Raw genomic sequence first — 27,730 nt, forward strand, 5'->3', positions numbered from 1 at the left:
ACTTAATCGATTTGTATAGCTAAAAACCTTTATAGAAGATGTTGATAAAGTAGGAACTTTCCTCCCTCAGAATGCCAGACAGTTCCAATTATTTGCAACCTATAAATGCCTTTTTTTTAAAGGAATGTTGGCTGCAAGGAAATGAGGTTAAAGGTCCTTTTGATGGCTTGGGTTGGGGCCAGGGGTGTAGTGAAATATTTTGTATTTAAATCTCATCCCACTATGAATGGTGAGTGATGGACACACTTTCAATGTAAGTTTAACTCTTACATAAAATTTATTAAGAGATAAGCAGTGCAACAACGAAATTAATGTGTTTTACTTTGTATATACATTTTTTGTAATGAGATTGTAAAATTAAATATACTTGGAATCTGATAAGATTTGATCATGCATGACACAGTGGAACATTACAATTCTGTGAGAATCTGCATCATGTCCTCATTTCTCAGTCCACAAATAGACTAGATGTAGTAATAGTGAGAGTTCTTACCATGACTAGGCAGATGCAAGTGACAGTGTAGACCTTTCCATGAAAAGTTGTTTATCTGGTAAAGCAAATCCAGTAGCTTGCTTTGGGGTATTTATCTATTCAGCCCACATCTGGCATACAATATTTAAATATACAGCAGCAAAAGGAAGGGTGTCTTGGCTAAAAACAGAAGAGCACTAATCCAGTATATACATTACTGCACATTTTCTTAAAACATTAAATGCAGAAATAATTAATATTTGTGTATGCAAGGGAAACATAGAGAGTAGTTGAAGTAATCATGGAATCTTCATTCATTGATCATGGTATGCATCTCCTAACATTCCTACTTATTGCTACAGTTCTCTAGATGAATCTGGCATACCTTGAATCCATGGTGTTTGTTAAGGGAGGCAGGTGATGGTATCTACTGTAAAGCTCTTGAAATGTGAGATAACATGAAGGGAAATATGAACCTAATAGAATGGGTCAAGCTATCTGTGAATGACAACAATTTACATTTTTAAAGGAAATCATTTCACTCCTTGGTATTTGGGTCTCTCCCAGCTGGTCCTTGAAGAACAAAAGTTGAGAAAAAGATCTCTGGTCACAAATGTGATGCTGTCTGTAAGGCCAATGTGTTTTTTTGTATAATAGAGCAGACTGTTCTGGGACTGACATTTTTTTAATCTTAACCGTTTAGCACCAGGTAGCAACCAAAGCATTAAGGTGTTTTCACTCACCCGATCTGTTGTGTTCATTTACGTGGTCTTACACGGTGACAAATGGGACATTTTGCAGGTATGTTATGGATTTTGTCACATTAATACTTAGATATAGATTTACACCTGTTGCTGTACCATAGATATGGTGGGTCTGACTCTGGATCATACATAGAATCTTTAAGATCAATTAGTTGGTAAGTCACAGCAAGATATACACCAGGGGGTTGGGATCCTTGCTAGGGAAATATATGGTTGATGCATCCTGATGGGAGAGTTAGCAGTGAAATGTTTGAATGTGGTTGAGATCATTGCAGAGCTTGGAACCCAGAATATCTAGGAATACCCTCATGTTATTTAGGTGTCAGCATACCTTTGAGTGGGTTTTTAGACCCTTACTTGATCTGACGTTCCTTTTTAGGGCTCGGCGACGTCACCACTTTGTCAGAAGTGGGGCGGAGCTGCGAGCCGTATTGTTAAGGGGTTTCTGGATCGTGCTTGAAAAATTCCTCAGTGCGCGAGCATTTTCAGTGCTTTATGTTACCATCTTTATGGTGATTGGTCCTTGCGGTGCCGTGTTTGTAATACCCTTAACGCAATAGGCCATATATATTTCCAGTTGGGCATTTCCTGCATTTTGTCTGCGGTTACGAGCGCGGCAGTCCATAAATATCAATTAGGAGCTGTCAGGGTGCCTCGGTAAGTGAATCCAGATGGCCGGGGCGCGTTCACCATTCAGCAGTGAGTTTTGCGGGCGCGTGCGAGAAACCAGCAAATATGGTGTTTATAAACGTAAATGTTTCTTTATTCTTCTATTTTTTTATTTATCCGTGGACATTTACAAGTTGATTAAAGTGAAGCTTTTACAAGGGCATATGAAGGACATCTGGACTTTGCGGTCACTCGGCAGAAATGTGCATTTTAGTTAAAAATTACCTCTGTAAGAAACGCCCATCTGTAAATTACGTGTCCAGCGATGGAGACACACGGTCAACTTTATTTACACAACACCGTGCATTTAAAATAAAATAGAAAAGAAGGGCCAAAGGAAGCTCTCAGCGAAGTGTCATTTAAAGCAGCCCCGGACTTCTCACTAACATTGTCGGATGTTTCATACAAATTCAGCCCAGACGCCTCCCTTCTGCACTCGATGGGAATGCTAGGTACAGAACACCCCGCGAATATTTTCAGGGTGTGCAAGGAAATCGAATTTCACGCGCAATATAGCAGCCACCATGTGCTGCTGTTGGCACTCTCCCAAACAAGCACTAGTTAGTGTGTATCCCGTTGTCTGTGTAAAGCGGCACATGCAGCTAACAGCGCTTCTAGCCACCCGGCCGTGTGTCACCAACCACCACAAAGTCGTCACGTGCCCATTGTGTGCGCGCGTTCTTCTCTTCCAATCAGCAAACACGAATAAAATAAAAATGTCCACATGCCCTAGCAAGGACTGAAGACCTTGTCGTGCCCTCTGCTAACCTGGGATGAGTGGGCTGTCATATAAAGGCACGAGAGATGCCTCTCTGCAAACTCCCTATCAGTACAAAAGAATGTGGCACAGTCACTCCAATGTAGAGTTTAATGTGTTTGTCAAGCGCCTACACTAAACCGTATCGAGGCGCTCTGCTGTGGCAAGCTCTGTTAGACAGGATTTGGGAGCAGCGTGTCTAGGCCGGGGATTTTCCACTACAGATCATTGCCTTCCGCGGAATCGGTCTAATGGAAGTGCGACTAGACTACAGCTCCCACAATGCAGTTTTCCAGACTTTATGTCAACTGTTGAGGACGCAATTGCGACTTCCGCGCGGACATGGTCGAAAGAAAAGGAACTGGGTGTCACGATAGTAACTACTATGGGGCTAATTAGCTCAATGTAAGTGCGGATCTGGTAGCCAGGGAGCTCCCCCTTGCATTGGTACGGCCCATGTTACATGGTACATTCCTCTATGATGGGACACAGCGTGCAGATGTCCGCCCTCCCCTCCATGAATATGTATAGCAGGAGGCTTTAATTCCAGATTGTGAGTGCAGAGTGCAGATTGTGAGTGCAGATTCAGAGTGCAGAGTGGAGAGTGCAGATTCAGAGTGCAGAGTGCAGATTGAGAGTGCAGATTGAGAGTGCAGATTGAGAATGCAGAGTGCAGTTTCAGAGTGCAGTTTCAGAGTGCAGTTTCAGAGTGGAGAGTGGAGAGTGCAGAGTGGAGAGTGCGTGCAGAGTGCAGAGTGGACAGTGCGTGCAGAGTGCAGAGTGGACAGTGCGTGCAGAGTGCAGATTGAGAGTGACAGTGCGTAAGGGTGCAGGGTGCACATTGTGTGAGTGTGCAGTATAAACAGTGTGTGACTATGCAGGGTGACATTGGTAGTGTGTGGGTGAGCAGTGTGTGAATGTGTAGGGGCAGTGTGTGAGTGTGCAGAAAACACTACACACACATACACCACACACACATACCATACACACACGCATACACCACACACACATAGCACACACACACACATAGCACACACATACACCACACACACACCACACACACATAGCACACACACAAACCACACACCTCACTCTCTCAACACCACACACTCGTCACCACTCACCACAACACACTCACCACCACACTTTCTCCCCAGGCTCACCCCCACAGACTCACCACCACACACTCACCAGTACACAGAAAACAACACACACAACACCACACCCCCAGCCGTCAATGAATGCTTTCACCATGCACAAACACCAACAACCACCAATGTACGCTTTCACCAACAAAAAAAACCCACCATGCATCCGTGCCGCTAAACACCCACGCACACAATAAACAATGTCAGTGCAACTTTCACTAAACACACACTAACAGCTGACAGTACACCAGCCACTCTTTCAATTGGTACAATCATCAGCAGCTGTCAGTGCACATTACCATATACAATGCCATTATCTCAAACTCAAACAAACCGAGCCCTAATGCATTCCTAATGCTTGTTCATGTTGTGATGAGTCAGCTTCTGGATAAATCAGCTTCTATTGCTCAAGATGCCTTTTTGCATTGCATACGGAATATTCGATTTCATCCAAGTCTCAACCGCTATCCAGTGGGGTAATATAAAGGATGTTTCTTTGTTCTTGAATATGTCATTTCCAAAGCAAAACCATTGTGCTCCACTTACAATGGGGCTCCACATTTAGGAATGTTAGGCACAATTATGCAAAAAACAAAGGCAGGTAAGTAACCTTAGTATTTAAGACCTTGCTGTTACAAAAAGAGTTCACCTCAGTGGTGATTAGGTGCATTTATAACTTTGTAAGCTTCTTATTCAGAAAATGCCAGCACTTTTAGGACTGCTGACATCACATCGCATGCATCTTTCTTCCGACATTGTGCACACCACCACTACATACTCCGCATTGTGACACTCATTCTGATGTCCTGAGTTACATTTGATATGCTACAGGTATCCTTTCAATCATGTGTTCCTGTTGACCCTGAATGGATAACCAAAACATTGTGCAGTAATCACGCAGTACTACAATCATGATACATTTTGAGAAGAATTCTGTTTAGTTGCAGGAGTCATTTAAGATTTTAAGATGGACTCTACATGTGTTTCTGAAGTGCACATCTCTATTGATATACCACTTTTAGTAATAGTTCAGGTCTGGTTCATTTTATTCTTCCACATGTATTCTTAGATTCCGTTAATTCTATCTTTGTTCCTTTCTGAAGTGTCTGGTATAGTTCACACTTTTAACAAACCACTGGGCATTCTTTTTATTTCCACTAGCTGGTCACGCAGTGCAATGCAAGGTATGTCGAATGCTTCAGTGCACAGAAAGAGTGCAACAAAGAAAAGAACAGGAACTCATCGGTTGTGCCATGTAAGATCAAATGTTTTTCTTCTGAATGTTTCTACTTATTATCTTTTTGTCATATCGGAAGGCCCTGTGAGGAGCAGACCATGGTAGCTGGTGTAATTTTAAAGATGCCATACTGGTAAAGGTTCTCATTATTATCATATCAGTCTGTCTCCTAGAGATTAAATAGTTGTGGTCTGCATAACGAAAGTAATGATATTGTGAGTTATAATTAATAGATAAACCCAGGGAATTCACAGTTTATACATCAGAGGTGGGGTTCTGACCATTGGGGCACTGCCTTCAGTTTTGAAGGCCACTTCTCCAGAAGAACAGGAATGGGACAACCAATAAATATGCTTGTAAAATGGCTAAACAAGAGGTCCTACGAGGAGGCGAATGATAATGTCACCATATATACACTCTTGAATATTTGGGCTTTTGGTAAGAACATGATGATGGAGACAATTAAGTACTAAACCTGCAACGAGAAGCCTGAAAGTAGGTGGCTGGAGGCTTAACCGCTTAGCTGAGTTGATCATGACTAAAACCATAACAGGTAGTTGAAAACCTTGGTTAAAAACTGGAAATCAGTAGTACTAGGAATCGGAAAGTAAATGATTAGGCAAAGCCATTGATTAAATAAGAGGTTTACTCAATGAATTTGCCATCCCTACCTACCATCGGAGGTTCTCTGTCTATCATGGCAAGGAAGAAAACGTATCTCCGCTATAAATGTAAAATATTTTAGAGATGGATTTCAGAATGTAGGGAAATCAACATAAGGTGTCTCTGAAGTGGGTAAATTAAGTTCTGTAGTAGGGGATCTCTGTGTATAGTCATAATCTAGTGAATAGTCCCGCCCATGTGCGTGGACCCCGGAGCAATCAAAAATAATCTCTTACAGTGTCAAAAAATGCAGAAAATGCATAGACACTTAAGAGAGAATTTAAAGACAGATAATGCAGCCAAAAGGCTACACTGTCCAGTACTTCAACTAGAAATTTCCACCATAAAATCCACAAAACAGCAAAGCCTGTACAGATTTCCCTTGCTTAACAGCAAAATCCCTCAGGAATGATAGAGAGAAGAACCTGGACAGACAAGCCCCATAGGCTGCCATTATGTGGCTTAATTAGGATACTGTGCCTTTAAGAGAACCTTCCAGAACCTTCTCTCAGTATCCCAGAATGCATAGCAGGTCCAACTTAGCCTCAGTTCTTTTTTCCGGCTCCTGCAAGCAGGACCCTGGAGCATTGAGCTCTCCCTTTCAAGGGTTTTTGTTGGTGTTTTACACTGATTTCGATTTTTGGTACTTTTAAAGTACTCTGGTGACTTTCTTTCTGTGTTTCTGCACTCTTTTTTGTCCAATAATGCCTGCATTATTCGACAAGTGCCCTGAGTGCTCAAGAAAGAAGGCCAAGACAGACTCCCATGAGGTCTGTATTCTCTGCCTTCCCTCTTCCCACATCCCTGAGGAGTGTAGGATCTGCAGAAGCTTCTCTGGAAGGACCCTGAAGGAGAGGAAGAAGATCAGGCTTCAGGGGCTTGAGGAGAGGAAGCTGAAGGCACGAGGTGGGTCAGGAGGGGCTCCTTCTACCCATGCTGAGGCCTCTGGGGGGCTCCCCAGGGGCAGGAAGACCAGCCCGCGCCCAAGGTCTCCGTCTGGGTCAGTTGCGCTGACCACGACGTCGAGGGGACGGTCAACGGCCAGTTCCAGGTCTCCCCAGGGCTCTGGGTCGAGAAAACGTCGCCCGTCGACGTCGAGGAACGTGTTCCGGCCGCCGTCGAAGCCGGTGTCGATATCCTCGTCGTCGCTGTCGGCGTCGAGTGATCGACATCGGAGGGCCCGGCGTCGGCGCTCGCCGTCGAGGCGACACCGCCGTTCGCCGTCGAGGACATCGTCGTCGAGGGGATCCTCGTCGTCAAGGTCGCCGTCGAGACAAAAGGCATCTCCGGCGCCGAAGAGGTCGACGTCGAAGCATTCCGAAAGGCCGACGTCGAGACGGTCGAGAAGATCGACGTCGAGAAGGTCGGAGAGGTCGACGTCGAGGAGATCCAAAGGGTCGCCGTCGAAGCGATCCAGGAAGTCGACGTCGAGACCGGCGAAGAGGTCGAGGTCGCCGTCGAGGCACCATCGCCCGTCGTCGAGGTTTCGTGGCTCGTCGATCTGGTCGGGGTCGACGTCGAGACGTAGACACGGTTCGACGTCGAGGAGTGTGATTCGGTCGACGCCGAAGGACCGTTCGACGTCGAGGGGACATCGGTCGTCGTCTGGACACCGGTCTTCAGCGTCTGTAGGTCCTAAGGACAGGCCCAGGACTGTGGGGGGCTCCCCACTCTCTGGTAGAGGTGATGGCTCGCCGGGACTGGCGCATTCCGGGGTGGATACTCCGATGAAGCCGTCTACGCCTCCTCCGCGGCCTGCTGTGCCGAAGGGTCCTCCTCCGAAGGCCCCTACTCCGCCTCCGAAGCCGGCTCCGCGGGACCCGCGTCCGGTTGCCCCTCCACCCCCGATCCCACCGAGGGAGGTGTCGATGCCTAAGTTCCCGACGCCTCCGAAGAAGACTCCTAAGAAGCCTGGAGCTCCTGACCCTGGGAGGCCGAAGGAGCGTCCGAGGCCCAAGAGGTCGAGGTCTCGCTCGGGGAGACGGGACAGATCGAGGAGTGGCCGCGGATCTTCATCACGATCCAGGCATCATCACAAGAGGCGTCGGTCCAGGTCACGTTCTCCTTCTGGGACCCGTTCCTACTCGCCCACGCTGTCCGATTCGCCGGAGACTAGGGTGTCTCCGATAGACGATATTAGCACATTTCAGGAGGTTCTCCTGCGTGGTGCGGCGAAGTTGGGCATTGAGGTTGAAGCGCCTACGGCTTCTACCTCGGTAATCTTTGAGACTTTACACAAGAGGCACTTGTCTCGCCCCCTGTTACCTCTGGTGCCGGGGCTCCTTGAGCCCGCCGAACAGCTATTCCTGACGCCGGCGACGGTGAGATCTGTCCCTTCCAGGATACTGAAAAAGTACAGGGCTCCGGACTCAGACCCAGCCTTCTTGAGGAAAGACCCGGTACCGGATTCAGTCATCGTGACTGCTGCTCGGAAGCTTCATTCCACCTCCCCTGCGTCCACGGTGCCTCCGGACAAGGAGAGCCGGTGGATCGATTCTGCTGGTCGCAAGGCGTGTGGGACATCCGCCTCGTCCATGAAGGCTGCCAGTGACTCGGCTTTGCTGGGACGTTACGACCGGTCCCTTTGGGACTCGATGGAGCAGTTCGCAGACCTCGTCCCTCGAGACCGCAAGGAGGACTTTGTGGAGATCGTCAAGGAGGGGATGTTGGTCTCTAATCAGGCCATCGGCGCTGCAGCAGACATATCGTTGCTGTCCGCGCACGGATATTGCCACGGGATTCACCAGAGACGCCATGCTTGGCTCAGGTTGACATCGTTGAAACCGGAGGCGCAGCAACGCGTGGCGAATCTCCCGTTTTCCGGAGATACCCTCTTCGGGAAGCACGCGGATGATGAGATGGCCAGGATGAAGGCCGAAGCGGAGACCCTGACGGCAGTGGGCCTGGAAAAGCCCAAGGAAAAGAAACCCTTCCGACAGTACCAGCGTCGGTTTGGGGCGCAGGGTCGTGGAAGGGGGCAGTCTGCTGGTCAACATCAACAGCGGCAGCAGCAGCAGCAGTACAGGCAGCCCTTCCAGAAGCGACAGGGTGGTAGAGGTCGTCAACAGTCCTCTACCGCGACCAAGGGCCCGGCCGGGTCCCGTCCCTGAGCTGTTACTTCCCCCTCGTCCGTTACCCGCTCCGGTGGGGGGAAGCGTTCAATTTTTTCTGGCAGAGTGGAGAAAAATTACTCAGGACAAGTGGGTGCTGAATATTGTTTGCAATGGATACAGTCTACGTTTCACCAGCCCTCCTCCATCGATTCCTCCCGTCAGCTCGCAGTATCAACTGCGCGAGCTTCAGACGGAGGCGGACGTTCTGCTAAGGAAAAGGGCGATCGAAGACGTACCTCTGTCTCAAAGAGGAAGAGGTCTGTACTCTCGGTTCTTTCTTGTCCGCAAGAAGGACAAAAACGAGTTCAGGCCCATTCTGGATTTGCGGCAGGCAAACAAGTGGATTCGCAGAGAAAAGTTTCGCATGCTGTCGTTGCATCAGATCTACCCTCAGCTGCAACGGGGAGACTGGATGTGTGCCATAGATCTACAGGACGCATACTTCCACGTGCCCATTGCATGCAAACACAGAAAATTTCTGCGCTTTCAAGTCGGCACCAATCACTATCAGTACACGGTGCTACCCTTCGGACTGAAGTCTGCACCCAGGACATTCTCAAAATGTATGGCAGTGGTAGCGGCACACCTGAGGAAGAACAAGGTGTTTGTCTACCCGTACCTGGACGATTGGTTGATCAAGGCCTCCTCCTTCTCGGAAGCTCGAGCACACTTCCAGAAGACGTGCGTTCTCTTGAACAGGCTGGGGTTGCACATCAACATGTCCAAGTCGGTCCCGATTCCGGTGCAGTGCATCCAGTACTTGGGGGCCTCCATCAATACGCTGTCAGCAAGCGTGTCTCCTTCGGAAGAGCGACGTTTATCACTCGTTCGGAAGGCTCAGGCTCTCATGAAAACTCCGTCTACGACGGTGAGGACCGTGTCTTCTCTACTGGGATCGATGGCCTCTTGCATTTTTCTCACTCCTCACGCACGGCTACAGATGCGTCCTCTGCAGGAGTGCTTGGAGGATCAGTGGGACCAGAGGAGAGGTTCTTGGGACGACAGGATACGACTGTCTCTACATGCTCTTCAGTCTCTGAAGTGGTGGTGCTCGAAGGAGAATCTCCTCAGAGGCGTTCCCTTCCACAAGGACATTCCCACACAGACCATCGTGACGGATGCGTCTCTCCTAGGTTGGGGGGCGCATTCCGGAGATCTGCAAATTCAAGGGACGTGGTCCCCGACGGAGTCCACGTACCACATCAATTTCCTGGAACTGAGAGCTGTTCACTTGGCACTGAAGGCCTTTCATCCGTCCTTTCAGACCAACTCTCTGCTTGTTCAGACGGACAACACGACTACGATGTATTACCTCAACAAGCAGGGGGGCTCGAGATCGCGCACTCTGTCGCAGGAGGCGCAGGCGATCTGGCACTGGCTTCTGGCTCGAGGACTGTCGATAACGGCCACCCATCTGCCAGGTGTGCAGAATGTTCAGGCAGACGAGCTGAGCAGAATCGTGCAGGAAAACCACGAATGGGTCATAAACGACGAAGTACTAGGAGGAGTCTTCGCAAGGTGGGGAACTCCAGACGTAGATCTGTTTGCCACCGCCGAAAACAGCAAATGCCGAGGCTTCGCCTCCAGGTACTACCAGCCAGGGACGCTGGGGAACGCGTTATGGATCAACTGGTCGAACAGCTTTCTGTACGCTTTTCCACCAATTCCCCTGATTCCGGCGGTTCTCATCAAGCTGTCTCAATCCAGGGCGAGAATGATTCTGATTGCCCCGGAATGGCCCAGACAGTGGTGGTTCACGGACCTGCTTCACCGATCTCTCCTTCCTCACATGAAGCTGCCGTGCAGGCCGGACCTTCTCACGAAGTTCGGGGGGCGGATGGTGCACCCCAACCTCTCGTCTTTGAGTTTGGCGGCATGGCTCCTGAAATAGTGCAATATGGCCATCTGAATCTCCCAGAGGATTGTATGGGCATACTGAAGGAGGCTAAGCGACCTTCCACTAGGACTTCCTATGCTTACAAGTGGAAGAGGTTTTGCATCTGGTGCAAGTCTAAGAACTATGACCCTACGTCATGCAAGGAAGATGTCATCCTTCCATATCTGCTTCATCTGGCGCAGTCGGGCCTTAATGTCCATTCCATTAAGGTTCATCTGGCTGCTTTGACTGCCTACAGGAAAGGCCCTTCACAGACTTCCTTTTTCCAGATCCCTGTGATCAAAGATTTTTTGGAAGGCTTGAAGAAAGTGTTCCCTCCTGTCAGGCTTCCTTCGCCTTCATGGGACTTGAATGTGGTGCTGTCCAGATTGATGAAGGAGCCTTTTGAACCCATTCATAAGGCTTCGTTGCAGCACCTGTCCTGGAAGGCGGCGTTCCTCGTGGCCATTACATCGGCCCGCAGGGTGAGTGAGATTCAGGCATTGTGTTGCCAAGAACCTTATACTGTATTTCATAATGCTAAAGTTGTTATGCGTACTCACCCTAAGTTTCTTCCCAAGGTTGTTTCTGATTTTCATATCAATCAGACTATCACTTTGCCTACGTTCTTTCAGAATCCTTCATCTCCGGCGGAAAGGTCTTTACATTCCCTGGATGTGCGGAGGGTGCTGAAGTTTTATCTTGATAAGACTAAAGATATTCGTAGGTCAGACCAATTGTTCGTCAATTATGGCTCAGTCAGGACAGGTCTTGCTACCTCTAAACAGTCCATCTCGAGGTGGATTGTGTCCTGCATACAGTTGTGTTACTACAAAGCTAATAAGACCTTAGGAGGTAAGCCTAAGGCTCATTCCACCAGGGGCAAAGCTGCTACGACAGCTATGCTCCGTAATGTTCCCATTGCAGAGATCTGCAAGGCGGCCACTTGGAAGTCGGTCCATACCTTTGCTAAGCATTACTGCCTGGACACTGATGCCAGGGCAGACGCTCAGGTTGGGCAGGCTTCGCTGCGGAATCTGTTCGCACAGTAGTGGCGTTATTTTATTCTCCACCGCCGCTTGGTGTGGGGATGGGCTTGCCATTCTATTCACTAGATTATGACTATACACAGAGATCCCCTACTACAGAAGGAGTAGTTTCTGTCCTGTAACTCCAGTTCTGTAGTAGGGGTATCTCTGTTATAGTCATAAGCGCCCTCCCGCCTCCCCGGTGGAGTGTTGTTCATGATCATAATGCTACAGGTCTGGCGTTTCCTACGCCCTCGAAAAGAACTGAGGCTAAGTTGGACCTGCTATGCATTCTGGGATACTGAGAGAAGGTTCTGGAAGGTTCTCTTAAAGGCACAGTATCCTAATTAAGCCACATAATGGCAGCCTATGGGGCTTGTCTGTCCAGGTTCTTCTCTCTATCATTCCTGAGGGATTTTGCTGTTAAGCAAGGGAAATCTGTACAGGCTTTGCTGTTTTGTGGATTTTATGGTGGAAATTTCTAGTTGAAGTACTGGACAGTGTAGCCTTTTGGCTGCATTATCTGTCTTTAAATTCTCTCTTAAGTGTCTATGCATTTTCTGCATTTTTTGACACTGTAAGAGATTATTTTTGATTGCTCCGGGGTCCACGCACATGGGCGGGACTATTCACTAGATTATGACTATAACAGAGATACCCCTACTACAGAACTGGAGTTACAGGACAGAAACTACTCCTTACTTGCAGCCAGATTCATTATTGTCCCGTTTTGCGAGTCCTTAATAGCGATTATTAAGGAATCGCTATTAAGGACTTGCAAAACGGGATTCATGTAGGAATAGCAAAAAAATATTACGATTCCAACATCTTCCTTATTTGAGATTAGCAAATTCCTAATCGCAAATAAGTAATACCTCCCCATTCATTCCTTGGGCCTGCCCATAGGAATGAATGGGGAGTTATTCCTTTTGCTAATCGCAAATAAGGATGCGATTTCAAGGGTGCCAGGGGTGTCCAAAGGACACCCTGTAGCACCCCTGAAAAGCAAATGTACACAGGTGTTGCACACACACATGTCCAAAGGACATGTGTGTGTGTAACATGCAACTGAGAAAAATGCACTAAAGTGCTTTTTTCTATTTTGTCGCTATTTACCACAAAGTCAGACTTCGCGGTAAATAGCGGCCCAAAATTGCGAATTCGCAATTTAAAATTGGTTAATGAATTGCATTTAAGGAATCTCAAACAGAGATTCCTTAAATGCAATTCCTCGCAAATTTGCGATTTTGCTTTTAGCGATTTTTGCATTTGGGATGATGAATCCCAAATGCAAAAATTGCGCTTGCAAAGGGCCAGATTCTCAGAATCTGGCCCTTTGCGAGCGCAATTTGCAATGACGAATCTGGCTGTAAGTTACTCTAACAGTAATCGTAATATAAACAGGCATTGGCAAAAACCAATAGCTCTTACATATTCAAGAGCTATTGTCTTTGCCAATGTGTTTAAGCTATGCTGCACACCAGGATGGCTGCTGTTCAGCGTGGCTAAAAGTTAGGAGTGGAGTGGAGTGGAGTGGAGTGGAGTGGAGTGGAGTGGAGTGGAGTGGAGTGGAGTGGAGTGGAGTGGAGCATCAGAGAATGAAGTGGCATAGATTGGAATAAAGTAGGGTCTAGTGTCGTAGAGTGGATGGGTTTGAATGTCGTACGATGGAGTAGAGTGGCGGGTAGTGGAGTAAAGTGGCATTTGTAAAGTGAAGTGATGTGATATGTGCCTGCACAAAGCTTCTTTCTCCAATCTAAGATGATTAAACAAAGATCTGTGTAATTCAGTGTATAATATTGCCTATGGAGGTAGTAAAGACAGAGACCGAGCCATCAGGTTAATGGACACATTATCAATACAGTAACTGAATAAGTTCAATCAAGAACAAATAAAAGCACCTTATTTAAGGACTGTGATCAGTCATGAAAGGTTTGAAAAAGATTACTTTGAATAATAAAGTTAATGTGGATGTTCTCCATGGTGTAGCTTAACACTCAATACTTGTAATCCACTGCTCATCTTTTACAGTCCTTTCCTTTTAGTAACACATTTTTAAAGGTATATAGATGCTTTATGCATCTTCAAAACTATATTTGGAAGTAAAACGTGTTTAGTCGATAAGCTGTTGGATAAATTAGTGAACTAGCTAGCTAAGACAGATAGACCGCTTTTGTAAAGCTATTTGGAGCTCGCTATGCAAATTAGGGCAGTTCTGAACTTGTAAAAGAAACGCTGTGTTTTGCAAGGTATGGAAGACCTCATGGATTTGAGCTTGCTGCAGGCAATGTTTGTTTAAATATCAGGGAAATCTGCATTCGATCCCCAACTAGCAGATCATAAAACAGGCCGAAAAACAGCCAAAATACGGTCCCCACAATGACCTGTTAGACAGCCATCGGGCTCTGCCTGATGAGAGGGAGAGGAGAGAGAGCGAGAGAGAGAAATACCTGGTGCTAATTGATAGATATAAATACCTAAATATCGCAAGTTCTAGAAATAGTGTGACAATCTTAAGGTATCTTTAGAGAAAAAATTGTTTAATTTATGTAATACCATTAAATAGTGAAAAAATGCAGTTGTTTCATTGCACTATACTTCCAGTCATGAGTACCAGGAATTGGCTGTTAATCTCACAGCTTTAAAAATAGCATTTGGGGCTTTTGCATAATGCTACAAGTCAAAATATTTCTTTGTCCAATTAAAAAGAGAGCAGCATTAGAACTTTGCCTAAGGCAACCAGATCTATGGGAGACATAATGTAATTGAAATAAGAGGAGGCATGAGTTAGAATATGAATAAATTCAAATATAAACCTTATTGCAAATAAACCTTTGATAGTGGATTCTATTTTTCATAAAATGCAGGCAAGTAGATTAAATAATGCCATGAATAAATTATGAGATGCTGGAGATGTAAATCAATAAATGTTATTGTATTTTATGGAATATCTAATAAAATATTTTGCCTTCCTAAGCATATAAACACGCATATGGAACTTATATTTTGTGATTCATAGATAAATATGTATGCTTGCTCTTCATAATGTTTTACTGATATGAAAGGGAATAGGCACACATTTGTATTGTCAGCATTTATGGCAGTGGACTTCATGATAAGATGATTTCTGGCAAAAGCCACTAGCATTTTAAAAGAAAACAAATAAAGATATAGTTGGCAAATGATGCGCTGTCGAGGGGTGACAAGAGGATGGTCAGAATTTTAGTATGTTTCCTTTTGCATTGTTTTCATTATATACGGTATTGTCAGAAAAGTAAAACATACAATAGACTGATAAATGCAGACAAGCAGACATGGAATTGTAACACCCTTGGCTATTCTTGTTATGCAGAAAATCACAAAAGTGATCTCTCCAGGTTTCGGTGACACATTTCAGTACCTCCCTCAGCATTATTCATTTGAAAAGTCAAAATACGGTATAGTTTCATAAATAAATCCCCTACAGACCTTGACTAATTTTTGTTTCATTGATTTCATAATTCAAAGCAGTTGTCATAAATAATTGAAGGCAAAATGTACAAATAGTTGGAAAAAGTAAAGTATGAGCCCCTTTTAATATCATTAAACCAATGCCATTGGATATGTTAATACTATAAGTTCCCGGAGCAGTAATTTCACCTGGCAAGAACATTCCCTTTGTAACAGGTCTCAGGTTCTATCAGGAGACTTGTGTTTTATCTTGTTTATTACAACATAGTGACAGAGTGTTTTATTTCATATAGCTGAACGAGCAAGAGTGGGTCTTGCGCCATTGCCTGGAATGAAAGGAACAGATTACATAAATGCCTCATATATCATGGTAAGTGGCACTTGCCATAAAATATACGTTTTGAATCACATATGGTTAGCTGATGCTACTAGAAATTCTCTGTTTTCAAAATGGTGACACATTATGTTAAAATTCAGGCTACAAAGTTATTAATTAAGGATGATTTTGCCTTCAATATTTTTATACTTGGACTGTGTACATATATATATATATATATATATATATATAATATAATAATGTACTGTTCTGATATTATGACAGATCTTGTAAAAATGTAGATATTGGCTTAGAGGTAATGCGACTTACAACAGGTCTTGGCCACCCCAGATCTTAATTTGAGTAATTGAAGAATAAACAATGAATTGTGAATAAGCAAACCCTTTATTTATAATTTCTGTCGACCAGTTCAACCATCAGAAGGCTAGTGAGGGAGTCCTGAATATTTTTTAAAAAGGCGAAGTAAACCCAAATGCATGACATGCACATATACTCCTGACCATTGTCCGCAGCTGCGATATTGCCCACAACCCCTTCAGTTAGTTATATTTTAAATCAAGCCCAACATCTCAGCTCCTTGGTTAATTTTACTTTTCTAACAATGTGTGAGCTTAAGGATATTTATTTAGAACTTCTACAGCATTCATACAGTTTAACATTAAATCAATATGTTCTTAACACAATGTCCTGGCCTTGACTATGTGGCGAGAAGGCAATGCACGCCATTTGTGCTTAGGATAAAGTTGCTCTCATTGCAGGAGCTAGGCAGATCAATTTGAATCTTACACTGGTTTTAACACAGCTAGCCCCGATTATAGGCCTCCAGTTATAGACTGCGTAGAGCAGCTTTTCTGCTGTAGTCCCAGATTTGTTTACTATTTTGTACTTGTCAGTCCTAAAGTTTGTTTCTTGGAACTGTAGATGTTTCCCGCAAACTTTGTACTTGTACGAGCACTGATGAGACTGCCGTTTAATTATGCAACTAAATGAAGGCATAACTTCATGAATTTTGAGTTTGCCTTGCGAGATATAACAGATGCGTGAATCTGATTAATGCAACACGCCTTAGGCAAAAGCATGTTCTCACATTATCAAAAGTTACGTTTTATTTCTCATTGGCTCTTACGTTATAACTTTGTTTTAGAGCATTGGGTTGTTGTTCAATTAAAACATTTATCCTGTACAGTAAAATTGTGTATTTACCTAATGGGGTGTGTTAAAAAGTGGGTTTCTAGTTGGCGGAGACATGCGTCCTGTTCAAGCATCAACCACAATCCAAGTCCAGGTGAGTCACAACAAACCCTAAATTATTCTTTGCTCACTATCTGGTTGCCTGATGTAGAGCAGTCAGGCTTAATTTAAGAGGCAATGTGTAAAGTATTTGTGCAACACTTGAAACAGCTACAGAGTGAAGACACCCGAAAACAAACACTACAACCGGTCAAAAATTGAGAATGTTTTATAATTAAAACAAGACCAAAATGACAAAAATCTAAAAAGTAACAGTTGAGAGATGAATTTTTAAAAAACAAACTGTAAAATAGCACTTAAAAGCAAGAAGCGCTTATTTGGGATATCTGGTTGCGCCGCACCAGGACAAAGTCAAATGTTCAGGCGAACTGTGATGTAGCGTGGGCTGAATATGGGGACCCAGTTATGCCTCCTGACCAAAAGTATCTTGATCCCGGCTGCTTCAAAAAAGATGTGAGGTGCAGCTGAAGGGATACGACGGTGTTAAGCCTCACAGTGGATGAGCTGCATCGATGATCTCCACACAACTGTAGCAATTCGTCAGCTGGCAGTGCAATGCACTGGGTCGGTCTGTGATGCACTGCTACTGCTCCGGCTACAGAGAATGTGTTGGTTCTGAAGGTGATGTGCTGGGTCCACTCCACGCAACAACGAGATTGCGCCTGTTCCAACCAGTGCAAAGGCAAGGATGGGCCGGTTCAGAAAAGGATGCATGGGTTGGCTTAAAGAAGCACCGTAGGCCTCAGTTCCAAGGGTGCAGGACTGGGGTGACACTACTTGGCAGGGCTGACTCGCCGATTGCAGAGTCCAGGTACAGATGTCCCTAAGTCTCCAATCAGGTGCAAGCCAACAAGGCCTTGAAGTCACTCTTTGCTCAAGTGATGCAGGTCAGTCCTTCTCACCCAGGCAAGCGAACAGCAGGCAGGAGGGCAGCACAGCAAGGCAGTAGTCCAGCAAAGCAGCAGTTCAGCAGAGTGGCAGTCCTTCAGGAGCACAGCAGTTGTTCTTCCTGGCAGTCTTTACAGGTCCAGAAGTGTACTGAAGTTGTGGTGTCAGAGGTCTAGTACTTATACCCAGTTTTGCCTTTGAAGTAGGGGAGACTTCAAAGAAAGGTCTTTGAAGTGCACATAGGTCCCCCCCTTTCTGTCAGAGTGGCCCATCTGGATTTAGATGGCCCACCCATTACACCTAAGCTCCCTTCATGTGTGGCTGTCTCTAGAAAGAATGCACAAAGCCCAGCTGTCACCCACCCAAGAAGTGTATTCAAAGACAGCAGGAATAGAAAGTAAGAAAATGCCAACATTTTAGAGTGGCATTTTTAGAATTGCAAATTAAAATCCAACTTCACCATCAGTTGTGATTTTAAATTGTGAGTCCAGTGACATAAAACTTAAAAAATCTATCTCTTCACAATTGGGAATTACACTTAAAAGATGTAATAAGTGAAAATGTTAACCTATGGGAGTGATCGGCCTTGCAGTATTGAAAAACGAATGTGGATGTTTTTCAATACGAGGGCATGTAAAACTTAAAAGTGCACGCTATACCTTTTAAATACATTGCACCGTGCCCACTGGGTAACCCAGGGCCTACCTTTGGGGTGCCATATGTATACATAGAGTAGGTTTAGGCCTGGCAAGAGGTTTATCTTGCCAGGTCTCACCTTGACTAGGATTGTGGCTGATGCAATGGCAGGCCTGAGCTGTGGTTAGAGGGCTACTTAAGTGGGTGGCACAATGAGTGCTGCAGGCCCACTAGTAGCATTTAAATTAGAGACCCTGGGCACATGTAATGCACTTTACAAAGGCTATATAAGCCAGCAAAAATGAGGTCAGATGATTGGAGGAGATAGGCAGAAATTTGGGGGAAGACCACCCAGTAACAGGGTGCATGCAGTGCTTTACGTGAAATGAAAAAAGTTGAGGTGGAGGGGTCTCTAAAAGGGATGTGGCCTATGTAATTAACCACATAGCTTAGATATGTAAACTAGATTTCTGTGACTCCCACTGACATGCAAACACCACATTTTAATTTACTTTCACCTTATCATATTTTTACAACTGTGTACTTCCCTCACACACATTTCCACAGAATTGCAATTGTTACTGGAATATATGACAATTTCTTTGTGTGCTCTGCAGAGAGGCCAAAGATTGGATGCCCATGTATTCTGAACTCTGAAGTACAACATCCTAGGAATAGCTAACTCTCTTGAGGAATGCAAGATTGAATAAAGCAATGTGAAGAGGACCTGAATCGCTGACACATTACCTTAGATTTTTTATGTTAATTGTTAAAAAATATATCAATGTGTTTGGTATTGAAGTTATGGACATGAAGATAGGGCATGATAGGTAACGTCTTTTAATGTCCTTTGGCAATCACTGTCTGGTCTGAGTCCTGAAAGCACTCGCCCACTTAAAGCCCTGAGTGTACCAATTTAGTGAATAGCAAATCTAGGCCTCACTTTTTGGGAGGGCAGACCTTTTGTCCTCCAAAGAAAAAGGACATCTATAATCCTCATGGATATCTGAATATAGTCTTTCTCTCATAGCCAAAGCAAACAACACCCAAGACAGCAGTCTGCATTGGACAATATTTTAATTAGTGGCAATAAGTTTGTTTTTTCTCAGGCAAGAAAATATGAATTTAAAATTACAAACTGCATGATTTTTGCATTAACTCAAAAAGTCTTCTTGAAGTTGGAAGGCTAATAGTGTTAAAACGGCAAAGCCTTTAAAGGAAAAGATGTTTCCTTTCCCCCTCCGAAGTGCATTTGTTTCAATATGGAGATTCCTAGAAAGCTTTTATTGGAGTGCATTACCATGCCAGATTTTGAAGGAAGCCAGGACCTTTGTCCCAATAGACTATGCTTAGCAGCAGCGGTTTCTTTTTGACGGTGCGGGAGCATCCTCCCCACTCGCTGAGCCATGCAGGAAAGCATGAAATGGCAATGAAAAGATTTCATTGCCATTTTATTTGTTCGATGTGCGCACTGCAGCAGCCAGCTGACCCCAACCCCAGACACATGCGGGGCATGACAGGAGCATTGGCTGACTGCCTTGTGCCGGCCAAAGTGACATGCACACTTTGAAGCTCTCCATTCGGCTGGGTGGAGACCAAGCACCGGCCTACAGGGCCTGAAGGAGTGCCCTGCCAATCCGCTCCATCCAATCCCTTCACTTCTCTCATGCTGATTAACAGCATGAGATCAGCGTCTGGATTGATTTGCGGAGCTAGACTTCCACAACAGATTCAGAAGTGGAACACCGAGGAGGATGTGCAGCCGTGGGTAAGTATCTTTTATTTTATTTATTTTTAGATATTATTCTACTAGTCATTTTTAGACTTTTGGAGGGAGGGGTTTTCTTTGGCTTTCAGAAGGAATGGGTTATTATACTTTGGGGGTTTGGATGGAGGGGCTTTTACTTTAGGTTTCAAAGGGTACCAGTCCCCCCTGGTGCTTAGCGCATAGTTTTTCACTTGATCCTAAATTAGGCAGGGAGACATAGAAAAGCTTTCAGGGTTGGCTTAACCCAGATGTAACGAGACCGTTTTTTTAATTTAAAAAAGCTGGTGCTTAAGCCTTCATTAGCTTTTTCCACAAAAGATATCCAAGCCAAATGTACATCCTTTTTTCCCCACATGTTGGGGATTCTAAAGATACCCAGGGTAAATGGGTTCCTCATGAGGGAACTAACAAAATAGCCAAAATATAGCATTTGTCTGTTTTTCTATTTTTTTCAACTGAAAAAGTGATGTGCGAGAGATTTTTTTATTACATCAGCAACGGTTTGTTTGCTAAGATTACCCTATTCCCTGCTTTCAGGAACAGGCAAAGTTATGAACACAATTCACTATAATTTATGCAATTAACTAACTGGTAGTCAGTATTTACGATTTTTGTAGTTTCTACCTACTTCCAGTTTGTGGTGGAAACAAATTCAGAAACCTATACATTTCTGAAAAGTTGAAAAAAAGGGGATTCAGCAAGAAATCATTTGTGTGGATCACTCATGTTTTTTCCAAAGAAACCTAATTCGGTAAGTATATAGGAAAAAATAGAAATCGGTGAAGTGTTTTCATCTCTATTTACTTTGCTGTGATGGTCAATCTACTAAAGCAACATACCATTATGTCCAAGAGATTCTTCTAGACTAGAGCATATGTGGTGGTTGTTGGTTGTCCATAAACATGCCATAGCCAGAGTTATCAACCGAACTGAAGTCTATTCATCAATTCCTAAGGGAAAACAAATGAAAAACGGCTTAAAGAAAAGTTATGCATTTTTCGTTTTTGAGGTCAAGCATCTGAGTTTGGGAATAGTGGTTATTTGTGCAACTCTTACTTTGGGGTTACCGGTAATATGTGCTTCAGTGAGAGTTTTGCATAATGTGTTCATTCTTGCAAACAGATTTACTTTTGGAAGACTAAAGTGGAGAGAATTCAATAGATAATATCTTTTAGAGTACTGTATTACCAATTATCCAATGAAAACAGTGTTGGTGGGCTTATTACTCACAACAGGAAAACCTTGTAATGTAGAGTCATCAAGATTTTTTGGGGGGGAGGAGGGGGGATTTCAGTCTTTACAGAATGTGAATACTTGCAATACTTGGACTCGGGGCTGGCCGAAGCCCAGTCAATTTTTGAAATCTAGAAACTTTGGGCAGTGTGGCCTACGTGGGTGCCATCACTTTTTCTTACTCAAAATGTCCTGCAAACGTCAAAATTTGGCTAAAACCACAGATTTTCCTCTTATTTCTGAAAGCCAAAGGTCCAGATTCTGTGAAGAGCAATGGAAGTCCTACTACTCCGCATTCCCACACTACTCCTGATAAAAAAGGTACCCCATGTGTCAGTGGCTGTATCATATTGGATAGTAGACATTAGGTCTTGACATTGGCTGTAAGTGCCCAACATTTCTGCCAAATATAGGGAAATTGCATTTTTTCCCTGTCTTTTGACATATTCTGGGTAAGAAAAAGTTTTTGATTCCCTGAAAATCACACCACCTTTTATTCTCCTGGTTCTCTAGTTTTCAGATTTGACATGGGGTTGTAGCCTTCCTTGGGGGCTGACTAATCACAGTATCCAAATACGGCGCCCATCCCCCATGATTAGAGAGATTTAATAGGCCTTTTTTAAGGCATAATTTTGACATCTACGCTGCATTTTCGGATTGCCCTCTGTGTACAGCTATCAAAAAAGCACAGGCTTAGTAGGTCTTTTGCCTAAAATAAGGCATGGGTGCAATGGTAAAGGGTTCCCAAATTTGCATTTGATCAATCCCCCAAGCAAAAGCAGGAACAATCCTTTGTAATTACTCCGTCCAAGATCTACATCAGTCACTAAGACTCTAATCTTTGTTCCATTCAAGTAGTAAAAACGTCCCTTTCTACAAAGGTAAACACTCTGCAATGTAGGTAAATAATTATGTAGAAGATGACACACAAAATAATGTATTTGGCCCTGCCATCATAAGATATGTACTTTGTGGGAATTGTGGAAGAACAGTGTACAGACCCCTATACAGTAGGCTGAGGAAAGGATTGTGGTGTAGTGGGTGGCTGTGGATGTCGTATAAAAACACAACATTTTCTGGGGGAGGGGGGCTGGGGGAGTGAAAATAGAAAGACTTGTCCCAGCTGATGTATTATTCCGTCATTGCTTTGACTGGAGGGAGATGAGAAATACAATATAAGAATGCTATTTCTTAGATTTGACATTTCCGCAGGCAGAGCAGTGGCATGTGTTTGAGATTTGAACATGAAATGCCTCCCTGCAGTTACCTCCCTGAGACCTGTAACCTTTGGCTAGCAGCTCAGCCGAAAAATGAATCTGTCTCAAATTGGGGGCACCAGAATCAGGTAGCTAACAGTGGCATTTAAGTGGACAGGTGCATTTACAAAATGTAAAAGTCAGACAAGTTATTAAAATTGTGTACACTTTCGAGCACCGCGAAAATGTATAAATTGTACCTGCGTTATACCTATAAACTGCATTTCCTTTTACTTTGAAGGGTTACTACAGGAGTAATGAATTCATCATAACACAGCATCCGCTACCACATACGACGAAAGACTTCTGGCGAATGATCTGGGATCACAATGCACAGATCATTGTTATGCTGCCTGACAACCAGAGCTTTGTAAGTTCATTATGGCCACTGTACACTCCCTGCTGTGCACAGCAGAATGCTAGATTTCAGTAAAGTAATACAGTTTCCTTATACACCCTTGCTGGGCTTCAGAATACAGAACCCACAATGAGAGAGTGTTGGCGTTAGAGTAAGTTCAAGGTGGCTGATTTGCCTCTTCACTGTGTTTTAAAGTTGTTTTAAGTATTTCACATTTTACAAGTGTTGTAACGATATTATACAATATGCTGCAACTAATTTTCTAATGTTAAAAAAAGGCTCTAGGTCGATGTAGGAATGTGAACTAAAATGTTGTTCTCCTTCATACAGCGTGGTCTTCAGTTGGATTGAGAGTACACTATACTCTTTACTAGGTCTAAGTGGAAATTCTAAATATTTTGCAAGTAAAAAAAACATATTTTATTAATTGAAAGGCAGCATTGAGACCGTAAATAGTGAAATAAAGTGTATTTTCAGAAGCAGTGTCCTTGCAATTAATACAAATCGAAATTGCAAGAAGCTTTGGTGACCCCAGTACACAGAGGCACAATTAAAACAGTTAAGCCATTGGAACCCAAGTCCCAAATAAAGGCCCATCTCGGAGTTCTGGTTTTGTAAGGACTAAATAGATTAGTGAGCTGGAAAGGAATAGTTTTCTTTTGGGCCTGTGTTTTCAAATCACTATGTTCATAGTCTGCATTTTCAGAGTGAGAAGCAAGAACAGAACTAGGGCTAACCACTATAGTTATGGGTCCATCCAGGACCTAGTGGTTCCTGGTTCTTTAGGATTAGATAATGATGGTAACTTCAACTGGCAGGATCCCTAGAATTTAAAGGGTGAGTGAGTGAGTGATGGTATTTCTAAAGCGCACTTATTGCGAGGCGTCTTGGCGCTGTGCAGGGTAACTGAGATTGCGCTGTCCAATGTCCTATTGTGTAAAAAGCCAAGTCTTAACCTCCTTCCTGAACCTCCTGTGTTCAGCAATTTGTCTTAGCTGCTGGGGTAATGTATTCCAGAGCCTCAAGGCTAGATGGGAGAAGCCCTTCCCGCCCCATCATTGTTTTTTGATCTTAGAGACTATAGCCAGCCCTTGCGAGGCGGATCTCAGGGGTCGGGTTGGCAGGTACCTCATGACTAGATGTTGAAGATCTGAGGCTCCTACACCAGCCAGGGCTTTATGCACCAAACAAAGCGCTTTAAAATCTATCCGCTGTAGCTGCCTGATTGCCTGTGAGGTGGAATGGTATTTAGGCAGGTGAAGGAGCATCCTGGCTGCTGCATTCTGAATTGATTGCAGCTTGGCCAGTTGAGCACACCCTGCTCCTAAATAGAGGGCATTTCCATAGTCTAGTCTGGAGAAAGGGTTAGAAAAATCTTTTAAATTGTCTCAACCAGTGTGCCCTGCTGCAAGCATAATTGTCTACATCCAGAGGTGTGAACTCTGGCTGCCTCTAAGTCCCTCTAAGACAGAAGAATTGCAGGCACCTTGTAGTCATGGGATGGATCAGGAATTGCCTCTCACTGACCGGAGATACAAATGAAGCTCCATGACACCTATGATATTCTTGGAGATTTCTTACTTCTGGCCAGCTGTGCTGTGAGCTCCTTTTGGCTCCCATGTGACTTCTTTCACTTGAGCCATCCTCAATATAGATCTTCCAGTAAGCTACCCTTTGTGTCTGTCTTTGAGTATTATGTGGCCTCTGTCTTGCTGGTGAAGGACGGCACCTTGTGCCAGCAGGTAAGCTCTCCTCAGCCAACAACTGCATGACTTCTCACAGGCTTCCCAGTCTGCAGTGATGGTAGCCACCAAATACTGATTCTATTGCTGGCCAATTGTCCTCACTCACACTGGTGTGCAGTCCTCCTAGTTTTCCTGATGGCAAAGAACAAACTTAGTACTTACTTGAGGGGTTCAGTACTTTCACTACTCTGATAGCCAGTCTCTTAAAAGCAAGGGGATATCCCCTAGTTTCAGCAAGTCTTCCTAGAAGAAGCTGGGGGTTTCCCAGTGACCTTGGGAGCTGCCTACCTGAGAAGACACAGCCTTGTCCTGCAGGAGTCTTCCAGCCTGTAGAGGAACACCCTGCTGCAGAGCCTGATGGTAAGTGAGCAGAGGAAATGCGCGGAAGTGCCAAGGCATGAAATGTCCATGTTCCTGTTTCTTCCTTGTATGCTTGCAAGTCCAATTAATTAAAGACTTCACGATTCAGAGCCCTCTGCAGAGAAAAATGCAGACTTTATATTGATTGTGCTTCAATGATTACACCAGTGCCCCAGACTCAAGGAGGAAGATCCTTCAGCTACAACAGCGGCAATGGACTGCTGGAGGTGTCCACGCAGAGCCACTGCTGGGCCAGCCAGTGGACTATAAAAAGGAGGTGGTTTCTTAACAAACCGCATTGCACGTGACTGCTTTCTCCATGTCGGTTCACCGAGACACCCATGCTTGGTAATTATAAGTGCACAATACATCAGGTAATTACATACGCCTGAAAGAGATTGACTGTGAAACGTTGGCTAACTGAGTTTATTGAGCATTGCTATCCCGGCTCAAGAAAGGAATAGTTCTTTGCAGTGGAGAGATCAACGGATCACAGAATACTAGAAAGCTACTCTCTGCAGCATCATATTTGCACCTGAGATTTCATTTGGGTTGCTTTGGGAATTTTTCATTCTTCATAGTACCTCAGGGCTTACTCCATGTGTAACATTAAGTTCTGCTGTGATTGAGATTACTCGGACTACTTGTCCTCGCCACCTTGAGAGCAGTGGCCGAAGTGCCATAAAAAAAGTTATCAGAATTTTGATGATGTGTTCTAAGGGGGCAGCGTAAGTGAGCTTCGGGGGAGGGTGGGTTAAAGGCATCCCTAAAAAAACTAACATTTTTCAGTCTTTAACCTTCAGGTAACTACATATAAAATAAGGTACATCTTAAATGAAAAATAAATGAAAGTTGAGGTAATCAGTGGGAAATACATATAGTACTTATGAAACCTCTATTAGTTTACTTCAGAAGTCAGTTTCTGTAACCAGAGAGCCACAGTACTGAATACTGGTTAGTGCAGTGGAGAATAGTGGTTTGTGAATGTTTAGTGTTGCGAAGTCTGTCTGTGACAAAAAGCTCTGTGAATATGCAAGTCGTTATTTCAAACTAGCATTACACTCAGTATTTGATAAGCTGCTACAAAATGTGCAAAAAGATTGAAGATACAAAAGTGCTTATAAACTATATATTTTAGTAATACACAGACTAAATGATTGGAATTGTTTTTATAACGGTTCTTATAAAATCACACACTTTGCAGCTCAGCTGGAAAATCCCTTACAATACCACTCAAAAACAACAAATCAGTGTCATCAGGAAACTTCAAGTGCTTTCATCAATTAAAGACAATACCATCAAATTAAACAGTTGTGCGCATTACATTTCTTTAAGGCAAGTACGTACTATGGCAAGGCGGCTTGTTTAGGCCCATTACTGCTTAAGCATGGTCACTTGCGCAGAATGCTCTGCCACATTATTCCCAAAAAGCAGATTCCATACATTAATGTACTATTGAGACAATAGCAACAATTTACATTTTTGAAATATTGAATGGTATAATATTTCATACGTGGTCCACAAGGCATCAGTTGACCCGTCTGTTAATCTAAAGAATAATTTGAGAAATCTCTGGAGGAAAACAATATTGCTCAATACAGAGAAATACAAAGTGACAATATTGAATACGTTACTCGTCACTTCTTAGTATATACTAATCTTTGTTGACGTTCTAAATCTGAAATCTCTTTCCCATTCAGCCCTGATCCATAATTTCTGTTTAGATCGATCCTCATAAAGTAATATGTATAGCATTGTCAAGTATACCCCTGTCTCTCAATAAACACAATTCCATCAGTGTCGAAGTTTCAGGTGTCTGTCCAGAGTTAGTTTCAATTAAACTGTGGTAACCCAGCATGATGTACCTGCAAACTTGTTTTTAATTTTTTTTTCAGCCTGTTTCTCACATTAATGTCGACCAGAAATGGGTAGAAGCTCACAATCTGTTAATTTTCCTTCCTAAGGCTGAAGATGAGTTTGTGTATTGGCCAAGTCGTGAAGAATCAATGAACTGTGAGGCCTTCACTGTAACACTTATCAGCAAGGACAGACTGTGCCTCTCCAATGAAGAGCAAATCAGCATCCATGACTTCATCCTAGAAGCCACTCAGGTAAGTTGAACTATATAGCATGTGGGAGAGAACAATTATTATATTCAGCAGCTTACTGTAAACCTACTTGACTTTGAAAGCCATCAGTGAGTATGCATAAGGAAATCATATTATGGAATCAAGCATACATTGTACTGCTTGTGAAAAAGGTTCTAAACAAGGAAACGTAAAACATAGCGCTGGATCTTGTCTATTATTGATTCCTCCATTGGGTTTTAAAATGTGGAGGGTGAAAATTAGAGAAAGAAACCCACAGATAAGAGCATAAATTGCTTTGTTCGCCATTTCTCATTTACAGTTAATTCTTGTTTGTTTTAATAGTTACCTTTCAAACAAACAGGGAAGAAAGAGACCAAATCAGAGGGGCTTTCCTCCTACCAAATGTATCTAAACCAAAAGGACCCTAACTGTTAGTATGGACTAACCCTCCAAAAGAATAAAGAAAAAATGAGGTTTTCTTATATAATCCTCACCCACCAGGGTGACCCCTTGGTGGCATGCTTCATCCTAGGGTACATCCCGTTCCTCAGCTGAGTGGGTGGGCCTTATGTGGAAAGTGAGATTAAAAATACCGGCCTAGTAGGTAAAGTGCAATTTATTCGGGCCTCTA

At 43.9% G+C, this 27,730-nt stretch overlaps 1 protein-coding gene across 6 annotated transcripts in view; it reads left to right on the plus strand.

Moving 5' to 3' along the window:
- Positions 1-27,730, plus strand: part of PTPRG (protein tyrosine phosphatase receptor type G) — a 1,220,925-nt gene that overhangs the window by 1,058,275 nt on the left and 134,920 nt on the right. For all 6 annotated transcript variants that reach the window (XM_078661520.1, XM_078661521.1, XM_078661522.1 and 3 more), the window contains 4 exons: positions 4,972-5,065; positions 15,471-15,547; positions 22,788-22,916; positions 26,974-27,120. In XM_078661520.1, coding sequence (XP_078517646.1) covers positions 4,972-5,065; positions 15,471-15,547; positions 22,788-22,916; positions 26,974-27,120 — 447 coding nt within the window. The remainder of the gene's footprint in view (positions 1-4,971; positions 5,066-15,470; positions 15,548-22,787; positions 22,917-26,973; positions 27,121-27,730) is intronic.

This window comes from Lissotriton helveticus, chromosome 9 (genome assembly GCF_964261635.1).
Source record: "Lissotriton helveticus chromosome 9, aLisHel1.1, whole genome shotgun sequence".
NCBI classification, from domain to species: Eukaryota; Metazoa; Chordata; class Amphibia; order Caudata; family Salamandridae; genus Lissotriton; species Lissotriton helveticus.